The sequence below is a fragment of the Symphodus melops genome (assembly GCF_947650265.1).
Source record: "Symphodus melops genome assembly, chromosome: 2".
NCBI classification, from domain to species: domain Eukaryota; kingdom Metazoa; phylum Chordata; class Actinopteri; order Labriformes; family Labridae; genus Symphodus; species Symphodus melops.
Window position 1 is genome coordinate 10785745 of NC_136692.1, and position 24226 is coordinate 10809970.

A 24226-nucleotide genomic window follows, 5' to 3' on the forward strand; every position below is an offset into this window, starting at 1 on the left:
AGTAACACCAGGACTTTCTGTCCTGGGTCGAAGGTTCTCGGCCTAGCTGACTTGTCATAACAGGACTTATTGCTGCTGGGCGTCCGCCATGTGCGATTGGGCCAGCTCGTCCATTTTCTCCAACAGCTCTCTGGATGACACAGAATACAACGTTAACAGATCCCACCCTCCCAGATCTCTCTTAACAGTGCAAATGGGCCCCAAACTTCATGTCCATACAAAAGAAGAGAAACTAGTGGAGGATTGTGGTACTTACCTGCATGCAAAGAGGTAGAGCAGCCATTGTTTCCAGTCTGTACCAGTGTTGTTTACAAACTGTCTGGTTAAAGTACTCCGTTAGCCTATCTGTTTAAGGATGATCTGGTGTGATCCTGAGTCTCCTGATACCAAGTAACTGGTACACCTGTTTCAGCAGAGTAGACAAAATTAGTTCCCTAATTAGTTAATATTTCACAAAGGAAGCACATCTTTGAAAACACTTGTACGAAATAGAAGCAACTGATTTTGCCTTTATGGATTTCAGTGGAAAGACTTCTGGATACTTGGTAAAATAGTCTGTTATAACCACCATATAATGGTTTCCTGTTTTACATCTCTCTACAGGACCAACTATGTTCATCCCAAGGCGCTAAAATGGGGTGCCAATAATGGGTAGTGGTTAAAGTTGAGCTCTTGGGTTGTTTAAGCATATGTTATTTGGCACCGAGGGCAACATCTCTACGCAGGCAAGTGGAAATGTTTTTTTTAATACAAGCCTTGTTTGCTTTTGCCCAGCTGCTTGGACAATCACTAGCTGCAATGCTGACTCTTGTTGACCATAGATGCAATTTGTAAGATACACTCTTCACTTATGATGTTCAACTCGGCTTCCTGCTCCCTCTCCTTTGCTTCCGGGAAAAGATAAACAAACTTCCTGTATACCAGTTTCTAAAGACTCCCAGAGTACAGGAAGGCCCTCGGCATGGTTCTATTAACTTCAGTGTAAGATAAGATAGAACTTTGTTGATCGCAAATGGCGAAATTCTGGCGTTACAGCAGCAGTACATAATCAAAAAAAGTCAAAAACTGAATAAAATAGTAAGATAAACACAAATACAATTCCAAAGTAGTGGGGGGATACAGAGGACTATAATGAGGTGAACTGAACGGGACAATGAATGGTAAATGGTAAATGGACTTGAGCTTGTATAGCGCTTTTCTAGTCTTCCGACTACTCAAAGCGCTTCTTACACCGCAGATCACACCTACCCATTCACACTGATGGGCTGGATATAGGCCCATCCAGTAACTATCCATTCATACACCCCAGACGCAGCAGGGGGAGCAATTTCAACAAGGCAATTCAAAGTGCTTTACATGACATCAAAAGCAGCATAACGAAATATTAAAATAAAAAAATGTAAAAGTCACTAAAACAAACAATTCATAACCACAGAGAAGAACCACTTGGACATGTAGGTACTTGTATTTAGTATGGCCTTAAAGTTTACATAGATAACAAGTCAGCTTGTTGCTAGAGGGTTTTGTTGTCCTGCTAGCTGACGGGCCGTCCCACATGAGAGACTTACCAGCTCTGGTTGCTGTCCTCTGTTAGCACTGTTGGGCTGGTTTGTCGCTGTCCTTTGTCGTCCTCCCTGTATTGTAGCTCCATGGTTGACCCTTTTCCGTGCCGCCACAAAGACGTCGGAAGCTTGAGTATAAAAGCCCTGTGTTGGATTAACTCCCACAGAGATGATTTCAACACTTTTTCAGGGTTTATGTAGCTCCACACTTTTTAAGAGTCAAATTAACACAAGATTAAATCAATGTTTCACATAATTGGTTATTAAACAGCAGGCAACCATTATTTACTTATATGCACACTGTACACTTGAAAAGCTTATGTTTAGCACTTTAAGCCTCAAAAGGATGCACTTGGATCACTGTCAGGGTTGAAATCGAAGCTCCTGTGGTCTCAAACTCCATGTGTTGGTAAGCTTTAAAATGTATTTCATTGGCTTCATGAAGAAACGCAAACAGGTTTCCGACAATGGCCTCAGTGATTCCCCATTTTTAGTCCATCCATTTTCTGAGAGACAAAAAGGACACATATGCTGTGCACAAAGCCAAATTGCAATACAAATAAAGGTCAATAAATGCATCACACATACTTGTGGCCAAAAGTGAGGGGGCAAATAATGCTTGGACAGTGCAGGGAAAAAATAATAATAATAAAAAAAATCACCACCACATTTGCTTCAACTTCAAAATGTAAACATAAAAACGCATACCATGCTAAAAGGTTTAAAAGTTATTTGTATTTATTGATAGCTTAATGATTTTAATGGTTATCTAACTGCAAGACACAGCTAGCTAACATTAGGTTGTCAATGTGACGTGTAACTGTAGCCATTTAATTCATGGCAATAAACGAGGCCTTTCAAAGTACATATTCTCCACAAATATAATATTTTACAGGAGTTCAGAGAATTAATTCACGTTATTTCATTAAATTAGACTGTACTTACAATGTAGAATTTCACAAGAGCAAAACTTTCTCAACTCTTTTCCTGTCTCTCCAACCGACAATGTGAAATGTGCGGGAGACTTGGCAGAGCTAAGCTATTAATTAACAATGTGCCGAGTGAAACAAATCAACATTGAAACAACTCCAACACTAAAAACCATTTAATTCAGAATGAGTTAAAACAACACATTGGGAATTAAAATCAACTCTGAAATGTTTAACCCTGAAACTTCAACTCTCCAATTTTTGCTGTGCATGCTCAGAGGTGAACACAGCTCCTTCTTAAAACATCTCATCGAAAATAAAATATGCTCATTTTACAAAGACTAAATCGATTATATTTCTCAGGTTGAGTTGCAGCTTCATCAGCCTTTGAGACTAAGCAGCATCAGAATAATACAAATAAATATAATAAAAACTCTTTACATTATTGTTTAGAGAAATTCCCTGACATGATAAAAAAGAGGATTATTTTAACATACAGTAAGCCTTGATTATTAAATATACTATCATTAAAACAAACTAGTGGTTAAAAAAAGGGGGAAAGCCTTTTTAAAGTCTATTTAAATTTGAGCTACTTTTGTATTTTTACATGAGTACATTTTTAAACTTGTACTTTTACTTGTGTTTAAGTACATTTCTTTTTAATTAACAGTTTTACTTAAGTATAACATTTTAGTACTCTTACACCTATGCTGACTTACCTTTCCTGGGTATTCACTGGGCCTGTAGGCAACCCCTTTGTAAAAATGAAAATAATACTTGCAAGGAAAAATAACTTAAGCAAAAAGTGCCAAACAAAAAAAGTGATTGAGCTCTAAACAATCCCAGTATGGGCTTTTCAGCTCTTCACACTCCAACTCCAAAATCCAACTACCTCAGAGTCCCTTAAGCTTCCTCTTATATAGGAGCTGGAACCTACCAAAAGGAGGGATGGAAATCAATTCCCTCTCAGGTGAGTAGTACCTGTTCAACAAACAACACATACTCTGCAATAAAGCTAAAGCATGTCAAAATACATTTCAGTTAAGTAAATACTGAAATTGCTCAGTTATATTAATTTATAACAATTAATTGCTCCAAGCTTAGGCTGTCTTTATCTCATTGAGTCTTAATGTTAATGCTGTACCTATTTAACAATATTGTTAAAGCCCAGAGCCATATGATCATTACATGATTATAATAAGATGTGCAAGCTTGACGTGTAGCACATGTCCTCCATACTGTGTTTCCTTCTCTGAAAGCTGCTATTGAAATGATCCTCTAAAGATTCTCTATTCATGAGTTGATATGATAAAGTTTCAATTTAACTTCATTGTCATAAAGGGAGAAATTTATTGTGCGGCTAGGGGAAAACAGGACATACACAAGCGCAAGTAGGCTAATCACACTTTACAAACAACATTAAAACATAGGCCAGCATCATACGATATGCCGTTTCTATAGATCAATGCTCCAACAGTTAATTTATCCCCATTATTTCATACTACTTTTTGTGAAAAGTGTATTTTTTTTAATTTTATTTTAATTTTGAACTGAAATCAGGGCTTTCTGCGTGCCAAAGCGAAGACGGAAGTAGGTAAGAAGTAACGATCTTGCTGGAGCAATATAGTCTTTGGCAGAAGTTTAGCTACACGCACACAGATGTCAGCAGAGTTTCTCTATCTGTCACTTTGCTCGGTGGAGCGCGGCTGATGAAGGAAGGAAAAAAAAAACGGACACAGCAAACATGACTTTCTGACAAGTCCTGGGATACCTGCTTTACCCGCTTCCGAGCTGTTTTCACCTTTAAACCGTTATCCAGGTTAGCTTGTCTCGTCGTTTTTATATGACAACAGTGGACTTTAGTGTCAGAAGTTGCCATGCTAACCACCGCTAGCCGTTGTTGCTACCTGAGGTAGCTATGCTTTCCCGTTAGACTTGAAAACTACCTGCGAGAAGTCATTTGACATTTGCTGCTCAGCTACAAAGAAAGCAGCATTTTTTTTGCCAAAGTTTTAAAGAAAACGAAGAAGCCATCGATCTGTCACAGAAATGGGACTACACCCGCTGGAGTTCAGTGAATGCTATCTGGACAGCCCCTGCTTCAGGGAGAAGATTAAAGCACACGAAGCAGAGCTCGACAAGACCAACAGATTCATTAAAGAACTGTACAAAGATGGGAAGAACCTCATCAATGCTACAAAGCGTAAGTTAACAACATCTTAAACAACTCAGATAAGTAAATTCAGGTGGTATCATGTTTGAGGAAGGGGTCTCGACCTTTTCCTCTGATTGATTGACGTCTCTGCTGTAGTTAAGTGGGATGAACCCTCCACAGAATGACCTATGTATTACAGGAGGATCTCTATACAACCATCAATGCGTTGTCTTTGTGATCTGAATATTGCTTTAATGAGCAGGCTCATGAGCATATGCTTTAATGACAGTGGCTCTGTATGAGGACAGGTCTGCATGTTTGTCCATGGTCCTCCCGAGTCTCTGAGGTGTCTGATGAGTAAGGCTCTCTTTGTCCTCAGTCTCACACACCTCAGCTGTGTTCAGATTATTAGATTGTTATCTGTTTGAACTCTATACTCATGAGGGCTGGGCTGCCTCAAGGTGCTCTGCAGTCATATTTCAACACACAGTCATTAAAAACAGGGACTGCTTACGTACTCACGTGCTTTGGATAAAACTCCGACAGGTTTATTTCTAATTCTGAAATTAGAAATAATCTTAATCTCAGTCTTTTATGAAACATTAGACAGTTTACAAAAGTGTTTTTTAAAATAATTTTTTTTATTGCAAAACTTGGTTTAACAGTATTCAGGAAAAAGGGATTGACTTTCTGTCCTTAATGAAGGAAACTCTAGAAACTGTAACTCCTTGTTTTTACTTGTAATGATCCATACAGTATAACCAGTGCTGTAGTGTTAACAAATGGGCTTCAGGCACATTCCAACTGCAGTATTACACAGTGTCTTTGTGATTTAGAGATGTTTTCCTACTCTGAAACCTCCTGTGAGTTGCATGTATTGAGTCACATCATTGATGTTGTCTTCAGGGCAGTGGAAATCCTTCAAGGCACAGATCCAGCTAGGCGTCACTGTCAGGCTTGCCCACTGATCTTCTTCCAGGTTTAGGAGATCGTGTCAGCAGTTTTAGTGGCAATTTGCTATTGAGGTCAAGACTCCAGCAGCCATTGTATGAAATAGGTTGGACTTTATATTTAATTGTTTATGGAGTTTTTTTTTTCTTCCCCCCAGAATTTCAACCTTCTACATGAACTCAGTGGGAAATAAAGTTGTGTCACACACGTTACTCTGCACAAATAAATGTGCAAATGATCACTCTGTGTCAGCCAAACTTCTAATTTAAAAAAAAAAAAAAAACGGTGTCAGAGTCTTGCTGAACATGTCTGAACTGCAGGGGCTTTATGATTAGGAGGTATGTACTCACCAGACCAGGGTTCACCTGTGCTGCCGTGTTTACATACGCCTTGTTGTTTGGGTAATAAGGTGACTCACGGTGTGTCGAGGAAACTCGCAGCACTGGGTCAGGCTCTCGACAGCAAAACCTGTGCTGTTGACACCAGGCATGATGGAAAGATAGATTCAAAATGCTGAAGCTCTCCACGCATCGAGGAGAAAGCGTGTTTTTCTAATCTCTGTCCAACCAGTCGTACTCGTTTATGGTTGTCAAGAAGATTCCAGATTTGCATCACAAAGAGATACTAGGGCACCAAAAATGAATTTTTTTCAAATTTTTTTGTAACCTTCAAGAAAACACTGTTGAGTTTCCTGATGTTGGATTCATGCTTTTCTTTATAACCTGCTGTGTCTTCATAGTTAGCAGACCACGTTGGTTATTCAGCCACAATGAGGAACCAGAGGAGGTTCCATGGAGCAGCCACCACGTTGAGCTCTGCTCGTCACCGTCTTGATATTGATGCTCTGCTATGTTGCTGTAAACGGATACACAGTGTAGAGTTTCAGCAGGAGTGTGTCTTCTGTTTCATGACATATATGATCGTAGCTATACTATGTGACCCTTTTGGGGGGGGGGGGGGGGGCGCAGTTAAAGACCTTACTCAGCAGAGTCAGTGGAAGATTCAGGAAGGAACTCATTTTTATGAACGAGCTGAAATGAAGTGCTTTCAGCCTGCGTGCGCTGAACTGAACTCCCTTCATGGACATAGTTTTTGAAAAAAAAAAAAGTATCCTGTCCCTTCTACAACACTTTTGATATTCTTCATCTTTCTTTGATTACAGGCCCCGGGCCCCGGGTGGTTGTGCTTCTCGTCTAAAAGGCAGTACAGGAAATGAACTATTACCACAAAATCTTAACAGACAGACAGCGATCCAGATATCAAAATATGACACTCCTATGTACATAGGTGTGACCTACCTTCTTATTTGATGAAAACACGAGACGAGTAACCCTAGACTGTCAACAGAGCGTCTTTGAGTGTTTACACTCAAATCGCAGGTGGAGTCGAGTCGATCAGCAGACTGAGAATGAAGTTAAAGCTATCCCTTTCAATAGAGTCTTCCATGGAAACATATCCTGCTCTTCGAAGGCCTTTAATGAATAGTATTAATGACAATAAGAATCTAAGTTCATTGTTAGCTCTCATCAACACCAATGGACATTGACATGAAAGATAATCCTGCACCTCTCAGCTTTGATCGAGATTCTGATATTGATTTTAAAGATCACATCTTCGATTCTCGTTCTGATGTCGGGGCTTTAAGCCTGATTATTTCCTGCTCTGTGCAGTTGTCAAACAACGAACAACTGAAGCTCATATCACAGCTTTAAAATCTTTGCTCTCAGATAAGCTTCATAATGTCCACAGTCGTTTCGGTTCTAGCTTTAAGTATAAATTAGCTATAAAGTGTCATTCTTGTTACTGTTCTCCTCCTCCTCATCCTCCTCCTCCTCCTCCTCCTCCTCCTCCTTCCTTTGTGGTCTGCAGCTTGGAAAGGAGATATGGCCGCCTAACTGTAGGAGAAACGTGGACGCTCAGACAGTAGTTTTTGATGATTGGAGTTGATTTGAGGCTGTTAAGCTTGGTAATCCTCTTTGTGTACAATGGTTACTGACAGCCATACAATAACATCTAACCACTAAGCAGTGTTGTAAAAGAGCTGTATCTGTTCAAAGACATTTAAAGAGTACGTCAGCCACACAAGCTGTCGTGTCATCAGATAAACTGCTTAAAGTGTGTTTGACCCCAGAATGATCTGCTGTGTTTGGACTGTAAAAAAAAAAAAAAAAAGACAATAGTTCCAGGCCCTCCTCAGCCTCTCGGTGACTCCCCGCACTCGTCAGCTGGGAGGATGTCCCACAACGGAAAGTCCTTGATTCTAAGAGGAAGCTTTACAGCGGGGCCCTGGGCCAGAGAGCTGTGACATGGAAGTGCCCACTGGAGGAGCAACATGCAGATGTGCTTCTGTTTCACAGGAACTGTGTCCTGTCCGTAGCCTCTCACACAGCCCTCACCGCTGTCCTGAGCAAGTCGGCCGATTTCTTAAACTCTTCATCTCCAGCTTGTTATCTTGTGCGCATGTCCTCAGATTTTTCCTTCGCCGTCTTGTAAATGCTGCAGCTGTGTGATGTTCTGAAGTTGCGGTGGGGGTCAGTTACGATCACTCCCACAGCTGGATGTCCTCTGTTGAACGTAAAACGTAATCATTTGTGTTTCTTTCCTTCACTTTCAGTCCCACTTTAAAGTATCCACGTAAAGCTCTGTTTGTTTTCATCTCACCGGCAGACAGGTTTAAAGGTAGCCTGCGTCCTTTGCCTTGGCACGCTGCTGCGCTCTGTGAACACATTACTGATTCTGCTAAAGACCCGCATCCAAATCTTTCATTAAAACGGCATTAGAACAAGACAGCGCCACGTTAACCCTGTAACATGTGTGAAACCTGAAGTTGCGGCTGGGTCAGTTACGGTCACTCCAACAGCTGGACTTCCTCTGTTGAGCTGACTCATAAAACAAAATAATTTGTGTTTGTGGGGGTTTTTTTTGTTTTTTTTTCTCCCCACTTTCAGATCTGCTTTAAACGTGAAGCTACTTTAAGATTTTCTCTCACAGGCTGGAAGATTTAAAAGTAGCAATGCAGTCGTTTGCACCGGCGCTGCAGATTCTGCAAAACACAGAAATCCAAATCTTTCATTGAAATCACATTTCAGCAAGTCATGTGGGAGGAACGCTGCATTGCTGCATGGCACAATAATGTTTTTGAGCTTCTTCTTTTTTTTTTTTTTTTTGCAAATGTGGAAAATAGGCAGGACAACTTAAAGCACCTTCTGCTAACTTTTTCAATGTGCACACAGAACATCTCAGAATGTCATCCATCAAGTCGAGCAGTTGGTCTGTCGTGTAAGGACAGTGTTGCTACAGACTTGTTTTGAGGATCAGGAAGTCAGGAATGAAGTAATGCACGCTCTATGGGCAGGGAGCAAGGGGTTGTGGGAGAGGGTGGGGTTGAGGGCAAAGGTGGTCTCTGGAGTGCGAGGCAGGGATTTGGCCTGGAAAAGATGGGACAGTGGAACAGGAAGGAGTGTGGAAAGGCGCAGCATGTCAAAGCCCTGGACCAGGCTTGCTCTGACCTAAGTGGCACATCTGATGAGACTGTCGAAATCATAACAAACAACACTCCACCAGCTGCCAACCAATACACGGCGGACATCTTCAGCCGCTGAACTCTGACATACACATACCTTTACTGGTTTGTTTTGGGGAAAAATTCAGCAGCAGCAGCCAGAACATGCAATGTTCAGCTTCCTGCTTTGAAACAGACAGTAAGAAGATAACACAACTTATTATTTTTGGTTTAATGGAAACCAGTTTTTCATATTGAAATGCACTGCTGCTGATGTTTTAGATGCATAGCTGTGTTTTTTAAGGGAACATTCAGGAAACATTTAAAGAAGTCTAAACTAATTCTAGACATTGTGGCCTGAGGTTGTAAGTATATAAATGACAATTTCAGCTCAGAAGGATATACAGGCGCCACAAACACACAACTGATACAACAATGGAAGCATGTTTACTGAGCGTTACTCAAAATTCAACTGTGATTGAACTTTATTATTTGGTCACAACTAACCAAATACATGCTGGTATTAAATTGTCAGGTGATTATTTGTTGATTATCTTGGCTTCATGCCATGTAAAGCACATTTTGAATACGTTTATTTATTTAGAGTTGTTATCAATACCAAAATCATTATCAGCATCTCAATACTGCCTACAATGATACAGGCAAGTTTGCTTGACATCGATCCGATATTGCCGGTTCTTCCATATTCCATTTAAAGCTACAGACATTTTAGCAATAGTTCGTTTTTTTCCACCAATATTATGGGATTATTATTATTTTTAAATTGCACTAGACTGAGGTCAGGGAGGAAGATCATCTGTATCAGATCACCAGATGTCCTTGTGGGGGGGGATTGGCACCAAAAACAAGCGAGTCCGAGACAGTGGAATCAAGTTAGATTTCACAAACGAAGTTGAAGTCGATTTTTGTTGGAAAACAATGAAATTCATTGAGCGGTAACGAAACCATCATGTTTCTCATAGCAGCCTCATGTAGTCGTTGAAAAATACCAAAATGTGGCCAGATTGAGATTTCTTCTTGGTTTTAAAGACAGGACAGGCGATGCTTGCCATGTGTTTTGATATGGTTGTCTAATTTGTGCTCATGATGGAAGTTGAAGCAGACGTTCCCTCATAGCCTGTGATAATGATAGGAACAGCTTCCCAGCATGCACACTGCTACTTTCATCATTCAGGAAGTTTTGTATGTGGGCAGCTGCTCTCCTGCATCACTCCACTGCTTTTGTCAACTTAACAGTCCCTGAACTGAATATTCAAGTCAGCTCAGTGTATTCAACTTTATCACGCCCCCTGCACTTCTGAATTAGGCGGATGGGTCATCCAACAACATTGAATGAATACGCTGATGCTGGGAGACGGAGACGATGGAAAACAATCGACATGTTTTGATTCTGATCTCACTCGGATAGATAAACAGAAGCTTTAATCATGTCACTTATGATGATCTGAATACAGTTTGTTATATTTCAATGCACACCTGGTTTAATTGACCTCAGGAATCTCTGTCCGACAACATCTTCTTCAGCTAAATTAGAACAAACGAGCTGGCTTTTAAAAGAGGAAAAACTGAAAAGATTATTTGAGTTTTTGTCTCTGCTCACATATTATACAGTAAGTCCTCTTGTTGCCTTGAATATGTTACATCACTCCTGTCTGCTTGCTCCATGGTCACCACAGCCCTCCCCCATTGTGTCATCTTTGTTTTTCTTCCCACCTCTTCTGACCAGGGGCACCGATGTTTAGTCACAGAGCTGGGCAGATTCTTTTTTTTTTTTTAAACTTGTTTTTTCCTGCTACAGAAACAATCTGGTCTGTAGCATCAGATTGATGTAAGGTGGGGTCTTGTGTGACTCACGCACTAAAGCCAGCAGACTTATGTCTCTGGCTTTCTGCAGAGAAACTAGCCAAGTTTGACAGTTCCCAGGTTTGCTCTGAAATGCCTTTCTTTAAAAGGCAAAAAGCAGGAGAAGCCTTTGCCCTTTCTTTCTGTGTGTGTGAGTGTGTGTGTGTGTGTGTGTGTGTGTGTGAGGTATTTCTATCTTGTGATATAGTTCTTCTAGAACAGCGGCTATCATTTCAATCTGTTAGAGCAGACCTCTCCTCTGACACTTTTGTTTATTGCCCCCACTGATTGTGTCCACTTGATCTTTGCCGTTGTAACTTCAATCCAAGTTGCACGTACGGACACAAACGCTATTCCTTCCCCTCTCGTCTGAATCTTGCTGCCTGTTGTCAATTAATGCTCGAGCTCTGTGTAACTGGATAACATTCATTCCTCTTGTTTTATGTCACGAAGTCCACACAGCCAGGCCTCATCTTCTCATGTGAAGTGTCCAGCACTGCAGCGAGCGAAACATGCATGCAGCCTTCATAATCAGATTGTAGATGGGTGTGAGGATTTCTACACCGTGCTCACATATGGCTCTAATAAAGAGAGCCTGCAAATTTATCCTTTGACATCACTGTTGTGGGAGTACGTTCACTTATTGTCCGCAGTGACCTGAGCTGTCCTGCATGTTATAATGAAGTGAAGCAGTAAAATGTACAAAGGCCAAATTCACTTTGGTCATGTGTTGGGATTATTATATGAAGGGGCTGGGCTCATTTGATTGACAACAAGGCAAAAGTAAACGATCGTCAATGCAGCAGTAACAATCCAATTACACGTGTAGATCAATCTAATGTCATACTCTTAGCTCCTCATTCACTGTTAAAGTACTGTGGGTCCCTTATGTCCGATGCTGAGGCTTTGTTCAGGTGTGTCAGAGTTCAGCGTCGTGTTGTCAAAACATGTTTTTACTACGTGAGGGAGCAGCTGAAGTTTCCACTCCAGTCGCGCGTGTTTGGGGAGGATTTTTGCGCGCTGCAGTTGACCAACAACGACTGCATGCGGCTCACTGAGAGTACCAGGATAATGTGGGCGAAAATGAAGAGTAAGACTTAATGCTCACTTTATCAAGATGTAAAACAAAGGCTAGCATCACTTTATACACGTACTTGTTTTTGTTATATGATAATACATGCTGTAGCTTGAGCTTCATTTTTGGCTGCCATTCAGGTGGAAGATGTGTTCAAGTTAGGGACCGATGGATGTGAGACTTTCGGGTCAGATATCAACATTAGAGAGAGAAAATAATCTGATAGCGACATATTGGCCGATACTTTTCTTAGATGCATTTTTGATCTGTCGAGATAAATATAGATATACATGTACACAATTGTTTGTGTTTATCCCTCAAACAGCTGTGGGAATGATATGTAATGAAGAACAGATGATCACTGTGGAGTTACTGTGCATGTACGTGCATCACCGCTCGACGCACTGCAGAGTGATACTGCTGTCACTGTTGTAATCCATACAGTGCACACTGCTGGTGTAAATGACTGCTCGTGCAATACATTCAAACTCAAATAAAATGCTTTTGGACTGGTCGATAAATCTCGTAATATTGGTAATATATCCGCTATAAAAGTAGTGGATACCGATTGAATAGGTCAGGCTCCAGTTGAAGTAAAATAAGTCTTGCTATGGAAGCCAAACAACGGCAGCCTAAATCACTTATGTTTGTGAGAAGTAGAGACGTGGAATGAGCATAAAATAAGATCATTTACTACCCCTAATCCTTTTGAGATGTTTTCTTGAGCTATTAACTAATAAGTGCAGAAACCCTGTCACCCTGTCAGGATCATTCATTTGAACATGTGTAGTCTTTGTTTGATCTGCTGTGATTACACTTTGAGACGAGGGAGCAGTGAAAGGCCTCAGACCCAGACTTGGGAGAAGCTCTAATTAAAAGCAATATATAGTATAGAGGAAGAAATAACTCACAATCCTGACAAAATGATAGTTTTGCGATGTAGAAGTCAAAGCAACAGTAGTTCTGTGTTAGTCAAACGGATCTATTATCATTACTTCAGATGGTTTGTATTCATTTGGAGTCGTGTTTCTGACCACCTTTCAAATGTCTCTCAAATGAACTAAATCCCTTGAGCTCTGTTTTTTGGGCTAAATCAACTCTGAAGAATCCTAAAGACGCTCTGACAGTTATGCTTGGAGGGAGGTTTTATTTTTGCCCAGCTATGATATGTGTGTTTTGGTGTGGTGAGTTATTGCATGAGTTTCATCACTCGCCCCAGGATTTGATAGGATTACAGGTGAAGTTGTTTGAACATGCCATTAGCAGCTTGATATAAATACATGCTGTAAATGAGCAGTGGACGCAGCCATCATGGATACAGTTATTGTTATGTTGATAAATCCTCAGAGGGCCAGGTTTGGATTTTTTTTAGGAGCTGCAGTATCTGAACAAGAGGGGTGGTAAAGCTTTGAGCACCCATTTCCCAATTTACAGGTTGCATGGTAGCTACTTGCAAACGTAATGAAGGGTCAAGCCATGGTCGACCTTTTTCACTCTCTATTACTATCGTTTAAAAATCATCATGCTGTATTAAAGCACATTTCAAACAGATGATAAAGTATATTAAGTCATAAAAAAACAATTTTCTGTGGTACTGTAGCAGGTGAAAAGCGAGGCCGTATTCTCATAAACTTCTATAGTCATTGTTGGACTCTCCCCCTGCTGGCCATAATAAATAATGCAGATTTAAGTCACTTCTGGACCTTGAGGTTCAGTCCACTTATTAAAACCAGTCAATGGTTAGAGTTTGAGTTTCCAGCTGATAAAGAGAAGCTGTCGTCATGCCCATGCCAACAGCTTAAAACAAACCTGTCCAAACACAGGGAAAGAAAACCTCTTCATATCTTTCACGACAAAGCTGTGCTTCGTCTTTGCCGAGTGCTGTGGTCACGATCATCCAGATTCTCCATCTGATCTGCTGTGCTTATCGTTTCTGTATTACATAGTGTTTGACATAAAAACACAGGCAGAGGGGACACATGATCATAGAGGTGCAGTCAGCACTACAGGCCTGCATCCACACCTACAGCCATAGATAAGGCCGACCAGTTTATCCAGTTAAAGGATACACTGTGAGATTCAGTGGAACTGATGCTTAAAAAAATTCTACTTTTTTGAAAAAAATTTATAGGCTATAATAAAGAAATGTCTCTGGTCTGCATTCATTCTGTGTGCTGCAAATGAAGGCCTCTTGCTTGAACCAGTGACCAGAGTCCCCTTTTATGGACTTGCAAACATAGGGATCTGGATCTGAACTGTCTGTGTGTGGTTTAGATTCCGTTTAGATTTTCACACTCGCTTCAAAGAAAATTGCTATGTCCAGTGTTTGCTTCCATAATATGCTCTTACAGGCACACATTTGTCATACCTTTTATTTTGAAAGTAATGCTCGTAACTCATCCTTAAAAACTCCCCGTATAGCATTTTATCAAGTGTGTTTAGATCAGTTATAAGTCACCTTCCTGACACCAACATGCTGGGCCAATAAGTAAACAAGCTTTTACTTTATTACCAACACAAGATTCAGAGCGACTTATTGGTTTCGACACAAGTTTATAATATCTTTTTAGAGCTCCACATGTTTGTCTAATGAATCTTTACTGGAACTGACATCATGAGAGATCTCATAATTCTCCTCCCTACAGACCTCATCACTGCTTTAAAGAGGGGCCCGAGCCGTAAGACTGGAAAGTGGACCTGCTTTTTGTTTTTCAAGCTTTAAATGTTCTCTGTGTTGTGTTTACCCCGTCTGCTTGGTGGCGATCTCAAAGACAAACACGCCCGCTCTCGTCTTGAGTTATGATCTCATCTTAGGCCTGTGCAGTGTCTTTGCACAAGTTCACAAACCATAAACAATGAAATATCATGAGCTTTTAAAACCTAGACAACATTTTCTACCTTACTGGTTATAAAAGAGTTATCTGTTTTGCTCTGTCTTTCTGTCCATGTGTACACGCTCTTTAGCAGTGGCACTTTAGATTTCTCTAACAGCGATGACCTCACCCATAAGAAACGAAAGCACATTTTCTCAGAATGCGATACAAAGACCAGCTCAAAGAGCAAACAATTTTAAACAAGTAATGCACAAGCTGTCCTATTGTTTGGTTTGCAACCCTGAGCATCCTGTGGTTTCCATAAATAGGGCAAATTGACTAAAGGCATCAAACACAGGTGGTGTTTGGCTAAAGAGCGAGCAGCAGTGGATTTGAAACTGTTTGAAAGAAAGTGTCGAGGGAAAAGCTGTGCCCTTTGTGCTCAGCTCAGGCAGAAACAGTCCCAACACCTCTCACATGTTTGGGCTTTGGGCCGTACTGCTGGTTTAATCCACAGCATGTGTACACACACACAGCTCGGACCGGCTGCACTGTGTTAGCACAGGCAGCAGAATCAAGACTCTGCAAATAGCCCAAAGAAATGAATTGAAGAAGTGATTGTTGTTGATTGTAACTCTGATATTTAGAATAATCCATACTTAAAAAACATATCAACAAATGTAGTTTGTGGGTAATAATTAGGGCTGTGCTTTATATTTGTAAATGTCCTGTACTTATTCTTTATTAAACACAGCCTATCAGGATGCCAGGGATTGATTGTAGGTTCCTTCAACACTTTTAAATTACAGGTGTATTCAACGTGTTTATATGAAAACATATATTGAGCACTACAGTTTGCATTTAGACGAGGACATTTAAGAATATAGATAAGACAAATCAAGTGTACATGAAGCTTTACAATAGATTCTATTGAACAGGATGTCAGGCTAAAGCCGCGCATTTAAAAAATAAGGTTAAGGTGAACAAAAACTACAAACACCAATGTGCATAGTATCTTAGAAATATGACACCCCAGGGTGTTTCTCTATTTGCTTCAAAAAATAAGAGGTTTGTGTTAATTCAGTCAGTAACAGTCACTCTACTACTGTAGCTTTAAGAAAACGAGTGTTCATTTGAGGAAGTAAAAATTGGCCTTTGTCTTGTTTTATCTAACTGCACTGATGTAAAGGTGTTGTGAATCACAAACGTTTCCATGTTGCATCAGAGCAAAGCGGCCATCTTTTTCTTAACTTTTAGCCAGCGAAGATGAGCGTGTGTGCTTTTGATGCCAGCGCCATACAGACACTGTAGAGCCAGCTGTGCTGCCTTGTTGTGTATTGTTACATGACCTTGTCGATTAATGTGCATACCACTCTCTGGTGCATATTCTCGACAGTGCTAAGTGTTGTTCCTGATTTTTAAACAAATATAACATTGAAAGTATTTTCTGTAAGGACTACATTTCCAGCGAGCTGTTGAGTGTGCTTGGAGTCAACACAGCAGTTGAGCAGTCAGAGCTGTGCTCCCTGGTGGAGTGTAGAAGATCTTTTCCTATAGAGGCCCAGCATTCAGCCTCATCCAATGATGCTGCCTCTCTGTATACGGCCCAGAGCGCCCGTCTTAAAATACCCACACTGCATTCTGTCATGCTTCCCCCTGGGGACTGCACTGGGTCAGAGATCCCACTCCATGGAATCTGTTTGGAAAATAGATTTAGTTTGCTGTTTACGTGCCGGGTGGTTGTTGAGGTTCGAGTTTGACAGAACTCCTCACACCTTTGGTTGTTTTATTTGTTTGTTTGTTTTAGTCAAAGAAATCAAAAGCTGTTTTTTTTTTTACTTTACAACACAAGAGTTTAACAATGGTTTGCCGTCTATTAAAACAAACAATAAGTATGAACATTTTCTTCAATATAATTCAATGAAAATAAACAAAATACGACAACAATACAGCTACATGCAGGAAGTAATTGCCGCCTTTGTTTTTGAGCCGCACTTTAGGTAGGATGCCTCCTCTTTCCAACACAGATGATTCTAGATTTCCCTTTGGTTATAAATGCTTTAGCAATACAATAAGAGTGTCCAGAGTAATGCAGAGGTTTGAGTGAGTGCTGCTTTTCAACCATGTTAGGTCATTACGTCGCTCACCTGTTGTTCTGTTATTCAGAGGTAAAGCTTAGCACTTACATCCAGACAGTCAGCCATGACATGGTGAACAGCCACGAGATGTAAGGGTGTCAATTGATTTCTTGTTTTTAGCTTTAAAGTCAGCTGTCTCTCATAACAAAAAAAAAACTGTGAGAAGCTGTGGGGTTTATTTCATATCATTTTATTTTATAGAATGAGAGAATTGTAGTATGATTTTTCCTCATATTCAATATGTCATGCTTGTGGTTTTTTTTGTGTCATCTGTTCAAAAGATGTAGCACTGGCTATAGGAGGGACTTTTATGCTACTAATGAACCAAACCAGAATATTGGCGTTTGCTTGTTTATTTGTTGAATTAAGTCTGAGATCAAATGGTAGACTTAGATCTTCTTCTAGGTGCCTTTCATTACATATTAGACAATGATGACATAAAGGTGTCTGTTGTGTGATACCTGCCCTCATCACACAGCAGGGTTTGAGTTGTAACAGGATGTAGCAGACCAGAGACGAACAGGATGTTTGCAGAGTGGTTAACTGAGTGCACAAGACTGACTTTTTTTTATTTTTTACAATGCCTCATGCTTTCTATTTTTTTTTTTTATAATGCAAATGAACATAAGTCTTACTTATATTGTAGTTAATTGTAATGTTTCTAGTCAAAATGCTTCTTTTTTTTCTTTCTTAAAAATCGTGTATACTTGCTTGATGTTGACAAGATACAATATACTGTAAGTGCTTTAAGTGTTCTGCCTTCTTTGAAATGAAATGCTTCTGATGCTAATTTTCATTTTCTCTTACAGAGCTCAGCATGGCTCAGCGGAAGTTTGCCCAGTGCTTGGGAGAGTTTCAGTTTGAGTACATCGGAGATGCAAAGACAGATGATGAGAGATGTATTGGTAAGTGTGGCTGCACACACCTCACATGACTGAAACTAACCACTAGTTCTGTTACCACTGAACAGACGTGCACCGTAAATGTTTGTTTATAGTTCTTTCTCTACCAGCAAATTAAGACTAGCCTTCCATTTAGCAACTGTAGTGGTAACAGCAGATAATCATAATAGTGTTTGAGGCTGCCATCGTACATACAGAGAGAGAGAGAGAGAGAGGGCAAAAAGTTTGCATTTTTCACCATGTTTCTTTTTTTTTTTTTTGTCCAGATGAGTCTTTGCAAGAGTTCTCCTCATTCCTCAAGAACCTTGAAGACCAAAGAGAACTCATGGTGAGAACAACCAGTCCGAACCTGCTTGAGAGCCAGGGAAAATACCTGAGTGTGTGTGTGTGTGTGTGTGTGTGTGTGTGTGTGTGTGTGTGTGTGTGTGTGTGTGTGTGTGTGTGTGTGTGTGTGTATGTGTGTCTCTGGCTCTGTGTGTGTCTGTCTGTCTGTGTGGTATACTGCATTTGAATTATTTTATTGTGTACGCTTGCACTGTTCACATATTAGTGCCCATATTAGGTAGTTGGATCCATCAGCGTCTGATTCCGTCATCTAGCAGAGATCCGGCCAGCACTCATTACGTGATTTTCTCCAATGTACAGTCCAGCCACAGTATCCAGTAATGCAGAGCAAACCACTAACCTAAGGGTAGATCATGCTGATGAGCCGGTCTAAGGGTCACTACTGTCACAACACTGTTACTGGGAGTAGCTGCAGGTCAGGAGTACATATCCTCATGATTACAAGCAAGTTTTAAATACCAAGTCAGATTCACATGAGCTACTACCAGCAACAAGGTCCACTTAAACTCGGCTGGTTACGACACACCAACCATAAAAATAGTTTCTGCACAGGGCAGCCTTGTTAAAAGTCTCTAGTTTATAAACCACTTAAATCACACTTTGGATATGGGGGAAGTTAAAACATTGTTAAAGGAGGTCTGATTTAGAAGGTGACCATGAGTTATGAACTGCAGCAATGAATAATTAAAGCGTCATAAGATGTGTGTCCTTGTCCTGAGATTTATTCGCAACTCCGGAAGTACCCAATTGAAGTGATGAAAGAACCTCATGTGAAGACTTCTTCTTCTAAATGGAAGGCGGATAAGATTCAGCCGAGGAGAAATAGTTTCAAAACAAGCGAAAGCATTAACAAGATGCACAATTCAGTATTTGCAACGTTCTATAAACAGCCATTGTCTTGTAATGTCTGCTTGTAGTGTCTGAGGTTAGGGAGTGGGCCCATCATCAGCAGCTGACTGAGATGACTGTTTTAGCGCCCGGCTCAGACAGTAGATGGTAAACACTCTCTGCTCGTCTCAGCACAGCACTGCTCTGCATTGTGGGATGACATCACAATGCAAAGTAAGAAAAAAGTAGGATTGGCAAGCAAGCCCAGACGTGTCCTGCAGTCAGCAAAAGCCGAAGCAGCAGAGGAATGAGGAAAACTACAACGACTTTATGAATGTATTATAGGCAGAGAAAGAGAGAGAGATACTTTTGGAATGGAAGTTATGTAATTTTAGTTATGTAACTCAATATATCAAGGCCAGTGGGGCATCAATCAGAACGCAGCACCCCTAGAGGCCGAGAAACTGTACACAGTTAGCACTCTGCACACACTGAAGACTGGGAAACATTATTGTGGCACACCACATTCATTTCATAATGTTATGTACTAATGAAGTTATTCTTTGCATTTTGTGTGTTTAGATGAGAAACATAACAGAAACTTTAATGAAACCCCTGGAGAAGTTCAGGAAAGATCATCTTGGTACAGCAAGGGTAATGTATCATGCTCAGCTACCTCGATTAGCTCCTGATGGATTTTCTTTGTACACTTTATACGCCCTAATTATTGTTGAACACCAATATTTTACAGTTTTATGCGTTTTACACAGATGTTCTACTATACACGTGTGTCTTGGTTTGCTTCAGCCCGAAGAATGACCAAGTGTTTTCTTCTCCTCATATATTTGTGCGCTTTCCTCTGTACCTCCCGTAGGCGGAAAGAAAGAAGTACGAGAAAGAAACGGAGAAGTACTACAGCTCTCTGGAAAAGCTTCTGAATATGTCAGCAAAGAAGAAAGAGCCACAGCTCCAAGAGGTATTTATCCTCGTCTGAACTCTGACAGATACAAAACGTGCAAAGTGAAAGGAAAAACAGTATCTTGTTTGGATTTAGAATCCCTGTTTAAGGGGTTTTTGTCTCGGTGCCACTGTGGGAGAGCCTCTCCGTAAAGCCTTTTTCAACTAACCGAGTTTCCACTGACGGGCCTTGCAGCAACAGTTTTCCTGGCTTGTTCAGAAAAGAAGTGTGTACTTACTTTTGCTGTACTTTCAAGGTCACAACATATGCTGGAACGTTACAGTATCATGAACAGGAATTGTGTCAAACTAAGTATCACTACCGAAACTCTCTCCGTCTTTGCCATGTAAGGCTGACACATTGTTGTATACACTATCCATACAGGACACTTGAAGCTGTTGACATTATTACTGCAGGCTGTTCTTTTATTTGGAAGACGGAAGAGATCCAACTTATTTCTCTCAGGCTTGCATGTAGTTCAGAGCCGCAGGAGTGACTTCATCAACACCACAGCAGTTGTTAAATCGGAGCGTGACCTATTATTTTTTTTAAAGATTTATTTTTGGGCTTTTCTGCCTTTATTTGAGAGAGTGTTGGAAATCGGGGAGAGAGAGGGGATTGACATGCGGGAAATGGGCCACAGGCCGGGGTTGAACCCGGTCCGCCCGCGCGAGCGCTGTAGCCTTCATACATGGTAACGCGTGCGCTGCCACTGCACTACTGGCGACCCCAGGAGCGTGAACTTTTAAAGTACGGTATATAAAACATTTTTTGTGCCTGTAGTTAATAGACAGTATAAGAGGCAAAGAGTTCAGTCAGTGAGTTTGTTGTGGAAAGAGGGTGACTTATCGCGCCTAAAGGTGCTTCACATGTATTTACAGTAGCACACATTTTACTTTTACAACAAGCCCTCTGTGATGTATACACTGTATGTATTTCATCAACCGGCTGTGTTGTACTTTGTTCATGTATACATCTAAGAACTACTTAGAATCTTTCCACATGCAAATCTTCCTCCTGGGTTCTCTGGTTTCCTTCCACAGTCCAAACTAAGAGACCTACAAGTATATGAAAGATTAAGCGGCATCTCTAAATGATCTATAGGTTCAAGTATGAGAGCATCTCAACTGACTAAACTTGTTCACAACCTCGCATCAAAAGCAAGGCAAGAAAGCTTTGTTTATACATCACCAACATAAAGGCAATTCAAAGTGCTTTACATTGACAAAAAAATGAACAGACTCAATGAAATGAACGTTTAGAATACAAAAAAATAAAACGGTTATATAAATGAACAATTAAAACAGAATGAAATAATTTAGATAGAATAAAAAGCTGATATTTAACATTTAATGGGAGAGAGAATTTAAAATGATTAATATGGTCACAGTAAAGATTGTACTACTTCCTATATGTATTTCACCACATGCAACAGAAGACGGGAAGGTGCAGGAAAGAAAAACAAGCAAAAAAGCCAAAGATATAGTGATAAAAAAAAGTTTTTCATGTTGAAGCTCATTTGGAGGCCTAACTCAAAAGGCCGTCCTTTGTTCGAAGAAAATACAAGTTCAGTGTGTACTGGTCTCCGTGGTGCCTCCTTTGCATGTCACTGTAAAGGACAAGCAGTTATAGGTAATGAATGAATGGAAATGTTTATAATTCCTTGGCTCCTGTTTTGGAAGAAGAATCAGTCAACCGTTAGCCAAACTGCTCCTGTTTTGTTTTTCCATTTAGGTAGTTTGTCTGTGTGTAGCTAAAGGGTGTCCTGTTGCATACGTTATAAAGCCCTTTAAAGACAGACATGTGATTTGTGCAATTAAAAGTTCATTTGAATGGACTACCACCTGTACAGTATCTGTGTTTAATGCTGTGACAAAAAAAATAGAACTCCTCCAACTGCACAGCACGATAATGTTTCCTCAATAACTCTGTCTGTCTCTATAATTTGGGCGGTGTGTGTTCCCCCCCCTCTGCAGGCAGACTTCCAGGTGGAAACCATGAGGCAGCACTTTCAGGAGGAGTCACTGGACTACGTGTGCAAACTGCAGGAGATTCAAGAGAGGAAGAAGTTTGAGTGTGTGGAGCCGGTGAGTGAATGACCACAGTGGCATGTCAGCACTGACCTGGTTTATCTTTCACAATGAAAGCTTATGGCAATGTGGAGTGTGTCACATGGCGTTTAGTTTCTGTCTTATATTTAAAATGACGGTCAGACTGGACGTTGCGATACCTTCTTTGAGTTACAGAGTTTCTGTTTCACTTGCTTCTGACTCCTCATTTTAAAGATGATATAGATTAACGTCTCATATGTCTCTCTTCCTGTGTTGTGTTTTTTTTTTAGATGCTGGCCTTCTTTCAGACAGTCTTCACCTTTTATCATCAGGGCTTTGAGCTTGCCAAGGACTTCGACCATTATAAAAGAGCACTGCAGATAAATATACAGAATGTGAGGGCTGTTTTTAAGTTGTTTCATTTAGTTTATGACATGAATCCGGATCAATCTAAACAAGAAATCAGTTGCTTGGAAATGAAGTATGTTATTTTCCACCTCAATAAAACAAAAATAAAACCGAGCAATAAAAGGCAGGGAGTCCCTTTAAGATTATCAGTGACTGATATTATATTGAATTGTCAAGTTTCTATATGCTAACTGAACACCACACCCTTAAACATAGTGCGGTCATGGTTTCATTCTTAGTTTTAGATTACAACTCACTGTTCAGCAGATTTCACAGTAGATAAAGGGACTTTCAAAGGAAGTTCATTAGGTTTGATTTGAAGTGACCTCTTATTACGAAGGTCTTCCTACCTCAAACATTGACTATTATGAGTAGACTTCCTGGAGTTTATGTTTACTTCCTCTCCCTCCCAGACAAGAGGCCGATTCGAAGGCGCGCGGTCAGAGGTGTACGAGCTGATGAAGAGGATCAGGGAGACTCCTCAAGAATACAGACAGACCAGCGCCATCAGCTGTGAAGGCTACCTCTATGTACAGGAAAAACGTAAGGCCTTAAAATGCACAAATATTTCTGTATGTATTTTTAATGAGGGTTGCATATTGCACACAGGGTTAAATACTCCTTACATGATGTGTCCAGTTTCATGTTTACATCTTCAAGTTTTGTAGTGCGAGTGTCAACGAATAATTCACATTTATTATAAGAGGTCTGAGATGGTGACTGTGTATGACCATTGCAATAAATAAAGAAAAACATGTTTTCCCGAAGTTTTCTTTAAGAGTTTTGTAAAGGGTTGTTGTGGCACACACATTTGGACTAACTAGTTTTAATTTTACCGACAGCAGTAATGAAGTAGAGAGCATCTGCAAAATACTGTTGGTGGGGGGGGGGGGGGGACAAATCAACTTTAATATTTTCACTGTTTTAGCTGTTTGCTCACACATTTTGTAATTTGAAATGTTTTCATTGTAAGAGCTACAATAGGCCAATCATTTGTCTCTTTTTCTTCCTGTAGGGCCCCCTCCCTTTGGTTCAAGTTGGGTCAAACGCTACAGCACATTTGTCAAAGAGCAAAAGATCCTGCACATGGTGACCTTTGACCACAGATCGGGTGGAAAGATTGTGAGTGGGTTTTTTTTTTAACATCTGAATGTCTACCAACAGCAAATTCAATGACATCTCAGCACTGCTTGCTATACAATATCTTACTTTTCAGCACTATTTTTTGTGACTCCTTTTTTTTTTAATCACCCCTACTTTCTGTGTAGTAATTGTTTTTATTGTTCCCCTCAGGGAGAGACGGAGTCAGTCACGCTCAAATCTTGTGTCCGCAAAACCACCGACATGCTCGACAGGAGGTTCTGCTTGGAGCTCGACATAACAGATCGGTACATTACCATCTTCCATTACTTTCAAACACACTGCAATGATAGCTTGCCCGTAGGGTTGGATTTTACATGTTCTAAATGACACACAAACTTCTATAAATGTAAAATATCCCCTCTGCCATGTCTATCATGGCACATAGATTGTTCTACTTATCACATTCAACACCTTTTGAAGTTTTCCGCAAGATCTCAGCTCCACGTTATTACTCATGAGGGTTTAGCTTGTTGCTGGGATGGATTTGAATTGTCACACCGTCTGTCTGCCCTCCTGTTATAGACGCTTTCTCGTTTTTGTCCGACAACGTAACCCTGTCCTGCCCCTTTACTGTAGTATTAATAGAAGAGCAATACCCCAGAT

General features: G+C 40.4%; 1 protein-coding gene across 1 annotated transcript in view; it reads left to right on the forward strand.

Annotated features, from left to right (window-relative positions):
- The first annotated feature begins 4101 nt into the window (after nucleotides 1–4101).
- arhgap10 (Rho GTPase activating protein 10) overlaps nucleotides 4102–24226 on the forward strand; it is a 46402-nt gene continuing 26277 nt past the window's right edge. The window contains 10 exon segments of the mRNA XM_079337700.1: nucleotides 4102–4694; nucleotides 17798–17893; nucleotides 18157–18218; nucleotides 19646–19717; nucleotides 19938–20039; nucleotides 21998–22108; nucleotides 22363–22467; nucleotides 22894–23023; nucleotides 23496–23602; nucleotides 23774–23868. Coding sequence (XP_079193826.1) covers nucleotides 4541–4694; nucleotides 17798–17893; nucleotides 18157–18218; nucleotides 19646–19717; nucleotides 19938–20039; nucleotides 21998–22108; nucleotides 22363–22467; nucleotides 22894–23023; nucleotides 23496–23602; nucleotides 23774–23868 — 1034 coding nt within the window. The 5' untranslated portion in view covers nucleotides 4102–4540.